At 38.0% G+C, this 12,607-nt stretch overlaps 1 protein-coding gene and 1 long non-coding RNA gene across 4 annotated transcripts in view; one reads left to right on the forward strand and one right to left on the reverse strand.

Annotated features, from left to right (window-relative positions):
- Positions 1 to 305: 305 nt before the first annotated feature.
- Positions 306 to 2,340, reverse strand: LOC105475262 (uncharacterized). Of its 2 annotated transcripts, none has more exons than XR_011622030.1 (3): positions 2,111 to 2,243; positions 745 to 969; positions 306 to 610 (listed from the first exon to the last, which is right to left on the reverse strand). It is a non-coding gene; the product is annotated as an uncharacterized lncRNA (long non-coding RNA). The 2 variants fall into 2 exon arrangements; XR_003016631.2 differs by having other exon boundaries at positions 307 to 610; positions 2,203 to 2,340.
- Positions 1,514 to 12,607, forward strand: part of LOC105475261 (S-adenosylmethionine sensor upstream of mTORC1) — a 119,533-nt gene continuing 108,439 nt past the window's right edge. The window contains exon 1 of one of the 2 annotated variants that reach the window (XM_071094618.1): positions 1,514 to 1,799. In XM_071094618.1, the coding sequence (XP_070950719.1) occupies positions 1,640 to 1,799 (160 nt within the window). In that variant the 5' untranslated portion in view covers positions 1,514 to 1,639. The remainder of the gene's footprint in view (positions 1,800 to 12,607) is intronic. The other variant, XM_011730357.3, reaches the window with a different exon arrangement.

Consider the following 12,607-nt stretch of genomic DNA (forward strand, 5'->3'; position numbering starts at 1 on the left):
TGCTCTTTCTACTATCATTGTATCTTTCGAATATTTGCACCATTATTTGCCTTCCATATAAATTAAAATATGGAAAGAGCCAAAAGAGATATGTCATTCAAGCTCCCCTTTCTTCCCAAATGAAATTCCCCCAAACAAGACCACCACATTCCCAATTTATTAGGCACTTCCGTGTAACTTCTCTTCATAATTATAATGAGTTCTTTTGAAGTTTACATGTCCCTATCTCTGTGTTTGACCTGTCTCTCCACTGTGCTGAAGGGACACATCTTCCGCCTTTAAATTCCATCAATCTCCCTTCACGTCGCGCTTCTCCTGCGTCCTAGACAGTGTGTATAATTATTTGCTCTTCATCGTATTCAATATAAAGAAGATAGCATATAAAAGTTACATAACGCAAGCTTTATTCGTTAGAAAATCATCAAAATGTTCCCATTGCAATCATTTCCGTAGACTGTCACGTAACCAACACCTGCAATGGGGAAGTGGTCCACAATCCTACACAATTCATTAGGGGCTCTCAGTCTATTGAATCTCTGACACTCCAGCAGTCTCGGTGCCACTTCAGGAGCCAATGCAGTCTACCTCTCTCCGGAGAGCAGTGTTCCACCTTAATGGGACAGAAGTCAACAATCACGTTCCTCAAAAGAAGGAAAAGAAGTGGCGGAGGGTGAACAGGTTGCCAAACCCACTTAGATACACTCCGCATAGGCTAATTGTCCAAATTAAAAGGCAGGAGGTTACCTGAGCCGACCATAAAAGCTCAGAGTGCTGAGGCGAATAAGGTCAGGGCAGGCTGCTTATTAACACCGTGGTCACTACAAAAGTTCTTGAGGGCATCTGCTGTGAGTTTTCCATCGTTACTTGTTGTCCTCCTGCATCTCCTGTTGCTTTTCTTGGCCCTCTCCATTTCGCATTTTCTATGTCCTTTGCCTAGCAGCAGTACTGCAGGCATTAACCATTGTCGACCTGAGAATTAAATTAGCATTTGGTAGCCAGACCTCTCTCCTTGAGCCTTAGAAAGCTTGTGTGCTTGAGTTCCCTGAAGTGTAACGTCATCTCAAAGCTCACGTAACTAAAGGGAACCTATATGTGACAAGGTGCAGCGGAGGTTCAAGCAGAGTACCTCGGCCGCATCGCAACAGATTATAAAGCGTAGGGGGTGAAAATAATGGAAGACATCAGAAAGCCGGGCTGTAAAAAAGCCCAAACTAAGCAAACTGAGACGCGCACGCGCGTTGCTCACAGCTCCTCTCCCGAGGCCGGGCCACAGCGCCTGCGCACAGAATCCGGGGAGGGTGGGGGGAGAGATGAGCACCCAGGCCTAGCGCTCCCACTGCCTCAGCCTCCCTACCCCCGCAAGCTCCGCCTCCTCCAGCTGCTCGCCTTCCCAAACAACCGGGTTCGCCGCCGGCGCTTTCTGCCCATTGGCCCTTAGTCTTTTCCGTTTCCGCCCAGCCCTCAAAATCCACCAATCAGCTTGCACTTTTGGGTGAGCGTCCACCTCCTAGGCTGTCGCTGTCGCTCCGGCTCCTCTGCCTCCTCCGGCTGCTGCCTCCGCTGCTCCCTCCTCCTACCCCACCTCCTCTATCAGGGGAGCGTCTGCGGGGGCTTGAGGGGCGGCGGCGGCGGCTGCGATATGGAGCCAGGGGCCGGAGGGCGAAGTACTGCTCGTGGGCAGAGGGCCGGGGCCCCGAACACTCCGCCGCCCCGGGAGCAGGAGCGGAAACTGGAACAGGAGAAGCTCTCCGGTGTGGTGAAAAGCGTCCACCGGCGGCTCCGCAAGAAGTACCGAGAAGGTAAACAGCGCGCTGAGCGAGGGGGGAAGGGGAGGCCTTATTAACCCCAACCCCTTGTCACCTCTTCCCTCCTCCAAAGAGGCCACCATTAAAACCTAAGGGATCTGCACGTCCCCCAAGCCGCTGCTGCTCTCACGGGCCTGGTCTGAGCCCCCTAGTCCGCATCAGACGCGCTCCTCCCCGCCCCCTTTTCTTCGAGGGCCCTTCGGGAGAGTTCTAGGCCTGTAAAGGAATTGAGTCCCCACCCCCTCCAAGCCCCTGTCCTCAGCCGGGGTGCTGAGGTTGTTGTCACGATACACACAAACACATACACGCTCACGGAGGACGTGGGGGTCGCTTTTTCCAAGAGACGCCAAGGTAAAACAAGACAGGTAAAATCCCTTTGTAAAAGATGGAAAGAAACCTGAGTTGTCCCCCCTTTATGCTTGACCTGCCAGCTGTCCATCTGCTTCCTCATCAGACTCCCTTCCTAGTACTTCATTCCTACAACCATGCAGAGCCTTCCTCGCCTTGGCTTCCAGGGCTGCGAAGTCAGCAGGCCTTTGAGCTGACTGGACTTAACATTATTAAAAGGGGGACGGGCTACACCCGTGGCCCCCAGTCCCGTTTCTTAAATACTTGGTCTTACTGTTTATTTAGACGGGTGAGGAAGAGATCTGGACAGGTTCTGAAAATACCGTTTAGATTGGAAGCCCCCTGAAGACACGTGCGGATGAAGCCCACCTTCGGCTTCCATGGATGGGGTTCCGGTGAGAACCTCCTCTATGGAAGCTCATAGGGGAAGAAGCCTTAGTGGCTTTTGCCTGTACCTGAAGAGTGTTTATAGTTAGAGTCTACAGTTATCCTTGATATCTTTAAATATAGGCTTTTGTACACAGCTATTTTATAAGATTTTGACAGTGAAAATTCTGTGTTTTCATAGGCTCAGGACAGAGACTTCTTCTAAGTACCGAAATGAAGAAAGCTTTCCACTGGTTCTCATTTTAGCTTAATTGCAAACTGAAAAGTCAGCAGTCTTCTGGTGTTAGTCTTATACTTAGTTAATAATTTAGGATTAGAAGGAAAATTATGGCAGTGAAGGAACACAGACGGGTGAGATCATGTTACTGTTGATTTTTACACACGTTTCAACTACTCTAGAAAGTTAAAACTAAGTATCCTTTGTTCTTTTGAATGTAGTTGATATGTTTCGTTTTTCAAACTTTAAAGGTTTCTTTCCTTAACAAATCAAGCTTAGCTTTTAATAGAGGCTGCTTAAATAATCATCCCCAAATGCGGCTTGTAGTTATTGTTTAACAGATAACAATAGAAAGAATCTTATCAGACCTACTTAAGAGGTTGAAATATGTTTTTTTGAAAGAATGCTACCCAAACCCACAATTTAGTCAATAAAATGAGTAGTTACCATAGCAACAACTGCATCATTCTTGATATTCAAAGAATGCTCTTACATAATGGCATTCACTGTAGATTTCATGTTATTTGGAGAAATTAGGAAATAAATGGACACACTTTCCTGCAATTTGCCCTGCTATTTTGTACAAATTTAAGTGCATCTTTTTAAAGAGAGAAATGACTAGCATAGAATTCCATTTCTATTTTTACCTTTTAATAATTTCATTATTCATAAATGAATAAGTTCCACTCAAATTAACACACTAATGTGTCATCTCTTCAAGTGCTGTTTATATGTGCTTAGTTCCCACACGTTTAAACATGTTTTAAGCCTGAATATTAACCACAGGAACCCTTGTTTATAATGAGAATTGGAAGTTACCAGATCTAGAATAGATACATGGAGTTCGTAAGTGAATGATCTAGTATGCTTCTGGGGAGTTAATGTCCTGACAGTTTAAACATTTGAATGAGACTATTCTTTAGGCGTTTTAATACCCTGAATTTCACTAGTGATCTAGACTTCTCTAGGCTTTGCTCGAATGATATACAAAGCCCCATCAGTGAATTAGCAGAATAAGTGATCCTAATGAGCATGTTCCTTCTGCCTTTATTAGGCTAAATATTAGTGGTAAAAAAGCCATCTGTGAAAAACACTGCGCACATAATAATACTACGGAAATAATTTTTAGTGTTTTACTTTGAGGACTTAGTATTGTGGTAATAGTCCCTAATCTGTAAACATATTTTACAAGTTCATTTGCAAGTCAGCTGTTATCATAATCTGAAGCGTGCTTAAGTGCTAGATCAGTCTGCAGAGGCCTATTGAATCAGTAACATACCTGAACTATGGCACCAATAACTATGGAAACTGTACTCCTTTTATCACAGTTTCTCTACCAGCAAATGCAGTGAAAATTCCAACTTAGGATCTTGGAGTTTTAGACTAGAAGGAACCTCTTAGCATTTAGCAATGATTCCCAAACATGGATGATCAGCAGATTCAACTGGGTGCCTCTTAGAAAATTCCTGTATTCTACCTCAGATCTATAGTTTAAGATCCCTATTATTAGGAATTAGAAATTGTCAGCCAGATTTTAGAGTGGTGATCTAATAGTTTCTTCATTTTACAGATGAGTGAGCTGAGTCCTAAAAAGATTAAAATAACTTTCTTGATGCTTTGGTAGTTCATTGTTAATACTATACATATTTTCTGGGAATAATACAGGTTCCCCATCCCCAACTCCAAACCTAGTGTTAGTGACTCCAAATGTTAGAATAGGAGGGAAAATGGGAAGCAGGAAGTGGTTCTAGAATTTGCATTAGGGGAAAAGATATAAATTGATGGGAATGGATGATCCATAGGCTAGGTATGATTAGCTGAGTTGGGGCTATATGAGGGGAGGGTTTTCTGGGGAGAGAGGGCAGGAAAGGAAATAAGTTAGAGTGGAATAAGGAGACAAAATGGTCATTGAATATTAAGGACAGGAGTGAGGACTAGATAATGACCGGGAGGTTGGAGAACAGAGCCTTCTTTTCCCTTATCTCTGTTAGTGGAATTGAAAATAAAACAGGAAAAAGAATGAAAATAACTTTTGTTGTTCTTTTTTGCTGTGATAAAAAAATATTTTTTTCCACTGTTCTCCATCCGTTTGCCCAACTGATGCTAGTTGATGATGATGAACAGGCTTGAGTTGGGGAAGGGTGGACAGGGTTGTAAAGAGTAGCAGGTAGGCTTAATGCACTCTTTTCGTTTACCATTTTTCACTCCCCACTTTACGGCCTGCCCTGTGTCACCACTTAAGAGACTCTGCCAGTTTGTCTAAAGGTAAAGTGAGAACTAGAGATAAAGGTGTGTTCCAGGCAGCACTCATATCTGAAGCAGTTACTAAAATGAAATGGTAGGGAGATGCCTAGCTGTGGTGATGCGAAGGAGTATTTCTGGTATCTGCCATTGATAGTTAAGAGTCAGTCTTTTAAAGTGAGGTTATATAAATGGAAATATGCTTGCACATATAGGTGTTTTCTGTCTTTGCCATACATAATTTTTAAAATTTGACCTCCATGTAAACCAAAAATATTTTAAATGTAAAAGAATTATATTATAGACAGCCTTTTAATAAAAAACTAGTTTTGCTTTTCAAACAGGGACTTCATTATTTAATCAGATGAGCCTGACAAATATGTATCACATCAAGAACTGAAGTAAAGCCACGTGTGTTTTTGGTTGTCTTTGTAGGATTTTTTTTTCCATAATCGTATTCACATGAACCCGTTCCTATAATGATTGCTTTTATGCCTGGCATTTATCTTTCTGAACTTAAAGCATTCATGTAAAAATTCCAAGAAAATGTAAAAGGCTGCAGTTGTCAGGAGTAAAAGTACACTTTTAATTCCATTTCGTTTTTATTTTTTTAACCTATCTTATTAATATCTTTGGGACATTTTATCAAATTATTCAATTCTTTAATTTACTTGTTCTGCATACCAAACAGATTTAAAACAGTTTATCACATAAACACCTGCAGCTTATAAATCAATCACAAAAAAATAAAAGTATGTTCTAAACGGTTAAAACAGGTATTCTTAAGGTCATGGAATTAGGGTGTGATCTTAACAGGTGAATTAGAATAGCAGTGTAGGATAAGCTGAAAAATATATTTGTGATTGACTATTCTGCAGCAAACACTTAAAATGAGAATTGTGGGGGAAGGGGAAAAACCTTTGTATTAGAATAATTTTAAACCAAAAAGTCTAAAAATAAAAGAATGAATGTAATGTTGGTGTTTTTCCAGAAACAAAGTTTTAAATTTGTTTTAAAAATTAGAATGAGACTCCTTTTAATTGAACTTTTCTTATTTTTTTTTCTCAGTGGACTTTAAACATAGCTGCTTTAAAATTTTGACCAATTCCAAGACCTTAAGAAACTTTGAACAGATTCTTTTCTCAAGTGAGGTTTTGCTGTTTTCTTTTTATGTTGTTCTTATACTTATTCTGATACAGAATCAGAAAGCTTTTTGTGATAGAATATTTGCCTGATCAGTGAAATAAATAAGGTGAAGATTGTCCGCAGAAAATCCTGTTAAGTTTGCACTAGGAGAGTTTGAACTGCCATTCCCAGTAGAAGAAAAAATAATGAAAAGAGTTCAGTAATCAGTAATACTAAAAGATAAAGGGACCATTTATATAGTCAGTTCAATGAAGTACATGTAGGTATACAATGTACATTAGTATTTAGCTGTTTGATTTTGTTATTATTAGTGTTCTTTGTGACAGGTTATCGTTTTAGGGGCTTTTTGCAGTTGAAAAGATACACTAGAAGCCAAAAGCATTGGTGCAGATTCCTTGTTTAATGGAAAATAAACCCACAAACATAGCGGTTCTTAGCCTTGGTTCCACATCAGTATCATCTTTGGAACTTTGTGGAACACAGACATCTGTATATTTAAAAGCTCCCAGAGTACACAGTGGACAAAGAGGTTGAGAAACACAGCTGTTGTAGTAGGAGGAATCTAGGAGAAAGGAGGCTTTTATACTAACCTGATCCAAAGTTAATAATAGCTTAAATAACAATAGTGATGATGAAAATAGAAGAAGACAGACTTTGAAGATCAGAATAGGCAGTTTTAGTGAAAATAAAGAAGGGTCAAAGATGATGCCAATATTTCTTTCCTGGGAAAATGTAGATAGCTATTAGCATACGCTTTGGAAATGGTAGGGGTTGGGGGCAAGAGGAACAGGGTAGTCAGGCAGATTGGCTTGTTATAGGGATAATGGTAATGATTTAGTTTGCAGTGTATCCTTTGGAAGTTTAGAATTTGGAAGCCTTCTGTGGAGGTTGAAGCTTTGAGGCAAGTAAACTGCACAGTGGGGTTATAATATAGAACTGAGGACAGATCCTTGGAAGACACCAGTAGTTAAGAGTTTGGAAGAATAAAGTGGAACCATCACAGAACACAGGGAGTACACCCAGGGTTCGGGTGTCTGCTGTGCTGGGTACCAACACTGTAGTAGAACTATATCTGCCGCCATTTATGCATCATTTACAGTAGAGTGAAGGTGATCATAGTGACAGCCTAAAGTCCTCAAGAAAAGGTAAAATAATGTTTACTATAATATTGCTTAAGAAAATATTGATTTGCTTTGATTTTCAAAGAGTCCCAGTCTTTCAGAATCAAATCAGTATTTTCAGTTGGTTTTGGTGCATTTGTTTTCTTTAATAAGTATATATCATGTTTGCAGCTTTAGAGCATCTAAGGCAATGGTTCTTAAAATGTTAGTGGACTCCAGGATCTTCCAGTGAACTTTTTAAAATGCTGATTCTTAGGTCCCCAGAAACCAATTTGGTGGATCTGAGATTTGGGGCCCAGGAATCTTCATATTTAATGTCCCTCATGTGATTCTAATTCAGGTGATCATTAGAACACTTTCTGAGAAAACATTGAACTAAGATTTTTCTGTTGCAAAGAAAAGCAGAGTACTTTACTAAAGGATGTGCTTGTCCTGGGAGTTCAAATTGTTTTTCACATTCATTCCTTACTCATGTGTGCTTATGAAATACTTATTTCTGTCATAAAAATACAGTATACAGAGTAAAACATCAGTTGAGATAACTGAATGAGTTAATGATTTTTCAGTAATAGGTAGTCTCGCTACACCTCTGTGTAAAGAGCTACTTGTTTTTAAGGCGCACATTAAGAAGTTAGCTTTAAATTTCTGCATTGATAGTTTTGACACATTTTTATATTAGTTTTCCGTCTTTCGGGAGCCATTTCTATACTGTCTAAATAAGTCAGGCACATTTGTCACATAGTTCCTGTTGTAATCATCTCTTCTTGCAGTATTCTTGTAAATTTCCTAGAGCAATCTCATACATTGTCCACATTTGACAATTAAGTTGAGACTTTCTTGTTTTATCATACAGTACTTTTGGAGCTCCTGTTTTTACTAGTCCTGGCTAATTAGCAAAAGCAACAGTATCCCTACCCTCTTCAAGTAATGAAAATAATAGTAGAGGCGTTAACCGTAGCTGTTCTGTCTTTATGTCTTCAGGGTAGCATTAAGGATTGGATGACTCCTGGGCATTATCCCTGCCCCTCTTCCTTCCGCCACCGATTCAAGTAAAATTTTCTCAAATGTTCCTCTTTAAATCAGAAGTAATGATGTTCTGGAATTTTAGCAGCATAATGTTTTCAACTTTAAATGTAGAGGATTGTGGCTTAGAGTCAGATCTTCAGGCCTCTTTTGAAATGACCTCTTCGTGGTTGGTCTTTTAGGCCTGTTTATTATAGTGTAAACTCTTGAAACAAAGATCTGGGTTTTTATTAATCATCACAACCCCATCCCCACAAACACAGTTGTGTACAGCACCTAGCACAGAATCCTACATAAGGTCCCTACATAAGTACCCCTCTTACCTTGTGCTTCCATAGCATGATTGTGCCTACCTTTATAGTGTTAATAACTTACCAATTCATTTGTCTGTTTTATCTGCTAAACTTAGTTCCTTGAGTAAAACTCTGCCTTTTATCTCTGTAGCCTTAGTACACAGCACCAGACCTTGTAGATTTAAGGCACACACACAAAAGAAGCTAATATAAATATTTCCAGATAGTTGAGTTTTATCTTTTTATATTCATAAGTTTAAAATTTTACTTGTGGATACCCATCTTTTCTAATTTATGCTCATGTCTTCTTAAATCGAGTATATTAGATTAATTTTACTTTTTTAAATGGTCCAAGTTATTCTGAATAGCATTCTATTTTTCTATAAATATAATGGTAAATATATCCTTACAGTCATTATGGTATCGTTATTTGTTCTCATAAGGATGTTGTAGTGGGTATAATGTATGTCTCTCTGTATGTTGGTAATAAAAATGGTAATAGTGAGCTGGGCATGGTGGCTCATGCCTGTAATCCCAGACCTTGGGAGGCTGAGGTGGGTGGATCACGAGGTCAAGAGAGAATGAGACCATCCTGGCTAACACGGTGAAACCCCGTCTCAACTAAAAATACAAAAAATTAGGTAGGTGTGGTGGCACGTGCCTGTAGTCCCAGCTACTTGGGAGGCAGAAGTAGGAGAATCTCTTGAACCTGGAAGGTGGAGGATGCAGTGAGCCGAGATCATACCACTGCACTCCAGGGGTGACAGAACGAGACTCCATTCTGAAAAAAGAAAAAAAAAAGTAATAGTTTTGTGTATTTATTTATATTTACAGATAAAAATTTTGCAACCCCAGTATATCAGTCTCTTAAATTTGAAGTGAAATTTATACTGTTTATAAAATCTAACATCTGACAACCACTAAACTATACTGATTTATTGTGCTTTAAGTGTAAATACACTAATACCCATTGCTGCGGTTATTTTAGAATAGATGGTTAATCTTCATACATTTAGAGCAGCATGTGAGTATCCATTTCCATTTATATAGAAATTAGGATAAGACTTTTTAATTGAACATATGAAAATCAAGTTCCAAAAGGCTGTTCATAAATCCTTTTGTTTGAAAGTTGAACTAAGCAAGTACTTACTCTGTGTGGTCATAGACCCATCTGTGAAGTTCACTTTCACAAGGGAATAACATGTTGGTGACATGGGTTATGTTTTTTCTTGATTTCTTTCCATTTCCCTTATAGGATGTGTTCAGAGACTTGCATTTTGGAGTATTTTTATCATTGATATGTTTATAATAAAAGGCTATTCCAAGAACAGAAGATATACCATGAGCCAATGTTTGTAGATATTAAGTTCAATTCATGCATTTTTTTTTTAATTAAATTGGACTCTTAAGGTTGTCCCAACCCCCTTGCTCTCTATATTATTTTGCCAGGCTTTTAAACTCACAACCTTGCTATACACCGTTGGTTTTAAGCCATAGCTACCCGTTGGATTCATCTGGGGAATGTTAAAATAAATGACCAGTTGCCACTCCAGACCAGTTAAATGAAACTTCTGGGTGATTCCAATGTGCAACCAGAATTGGCAGCCAGAGTTGAGAACCATTGCCAGAAATCTAACAAATAATGCAGTTGCACAGACTAAATAACTGCATTTGACTGACAAAAGACCATTTGTTTGTGGTTAGTAGAGTCTGTGTACTTTCCTCTATTGCAAAGCTCTGCTCATATCCATAAAAGTTCATGAATTAAAAACTTATGAAGAGAAGCAGAGTTTGTGGTTAGGAGCATGACTTTAGCTTTTGACTACCAGGTTTGTTGTGTAACCTTGGAAAAGTTACTTAATCTCTCTATTTCGGTTTCCTCATCTATAAAGTAAAATATATGTCTCGATGGATTGGTATTGTAATTAAATGAGTTAATATTTGAAAAGCACTTAAAACGACATTTGGCATATAGGAAACACACTAAGCTTGTAAAATGCAGAAATTTAAAAATAACAGCTCTTTTATCTGTAGCTATACTGCTTCAATGCATTTAAGGACTATGACATTAAAGATTGAATGACTCCTGGAATTTTTACCTAGACTGTTCTGTAGTTTTCTCAGTATTAAAATGACTTTATCTTTTTCTTTTTCTTTTTTTTTTTTTTGGTCCCTTTTGCTGTTTGTGTTTCTAAGTTTTTATATGAAAAGTCCAACATTTTTAGCATGTCAGATTATTGGTGGTATTTTCTTCCCACATTAGAGAAGTGACTATTCATAACATGTTGGCTATAAGATGCAGGTTTTCAAACTTTGTGTTTTCTGGTTACTTTTTGGTTCTTAATTACCGAACACCTTGGATGTTTTTTATCCCACTTTTAGATGTGTCACTGTATCAGGTACTCAAGTGCTGAGAAGACTGGTCTGTGTATGGCTTAACTATGTGAGACAATCTGAATTCCGAACATTTTGTTTTAATGCCTTGAAGTGGTAGCTGAACTTGTTTGCACTTAGTCATGATTTTCTTTGCTTACCTTGTGTTAGAGAAAATGACCCTTAAAGGTACTTTGAACTTGAATTTGGTAGTCTGTTCATCTACAGATAAGGCATCTTAGGTCCCGTATTTGGCAATATGCCTAAGTCAGAATCAAATAAATTGTTCTGAATTTCTAAAAGTTTAAGACTTTTGATACTCTTTTTTTTTTTTTTTTTTTTGCTTTTGTAGAGAATTTGATGGCCCTCAAATTTAATGAAATATAATTTTAATTTTGTAACATATACCATGCTTGTGGCACATCATTTTAAAAAAATTTTATTGAGGTATGATTCATATACAGTGAATTATGTCTATTTAAAGTATATAATTCCATAAGTTTTGACAATGCATGCATCTCTGTAAAACCATTACCACAATAAGGTATAGAACATTTTCATCACTGCCAAAATTTCCTCATACTTCTTTGCAATCAGTCTCTCTGTATACTCTCAGTCCCACATGTCTTTTCACTATAGATTCACCTCCATTTATTTTCATTTCTTAGCTATTGTGAGTAATGCTGCAATGAGTATAGGATTGCAGATATCTCTTTGACATACTGATTTCGTTTCCTTTGGATAAATACCCAGAAGTGGGACTGTTGAATCATATAGTAGTTCTAGGAACCTCCATACTGTTTTGGCTGTACTAATTTACATACCCAACATAAGTATACAGGATTCACTTTTCTTCACATTCTCTCCAACCCTTGTTATCTCTGGTCTTTTTGACAATAGCCATCCTAACAGATGGGAGGTAGTATCTCATTGTGGTTTTAATTTGCATTTTCCTGATGATTAGTTATGTTGAGCACCCTTTTATATACCCATTGGCCATTTTTTGTGTTGTCTTTCGAAAAATATCTATTCAGGTCATTGCCCATTTTTTTGGTCAGATTATTTGTTTTTTTGCTATTCAGTTGTATGAGGTTTTTTTATCTTTTGGCTATTAACCCCTTATCAGGTATATGGTTTGTAAATATATTCTTATCTTAAAATGGCATCACATGTATACTTGCTAACTTTCTTATTTTCTGTGCTTTGTATGTTTTAAAAAGGAGAATTAGGATAGAGTTATTGAGAAAAAATAATATTTTTATATACATCAGGTGTATAAAAATCAAGTGGTTCTGGCATGTAAAAATGCATGAACCTTAGCACCACCTATTCATTTTTTTCACATATAAGTAATTATGTATTTGGTAGTGTTACTGTTGATTTCTCCTTGAGCTAATAAATTTTTCAAAAAGATCTGTGTACTGTTATTAAAGAACTTAATGAATATGACTGGACTGTCAGCTGCAGTTTTTTCTTTTGACAATAACATAAAATGGAAAAGCCTTTTTTAATAAACTTAATGGTCTCTAGAAAAATGACTTTGAATTTATTGCTTTTCTGACCTTGGAACTCTTACTTTGAAAACAGTAACTATTTTGAAAAATTTAAATTGTGCTTTTGAGTCACTACTACTTCCTGACAGCCATCAACTGT

The sequence above is a fragment of the Macaca nemestrina genome, chromosome 4 (assembly GCF_043159975.1).
Source record: "Macaca nemestrina isolate mMacNem1 chromosome 4, mMacNem.hap1, whole genome shotgun sequence".
NCBI classification, from domain to species: domain Eukaryota; kingdom Metazoa; phylum Chordata; class Mammalia; order Primates; family Cercopithecidae; genus Macaca; species Macaca nemestrina.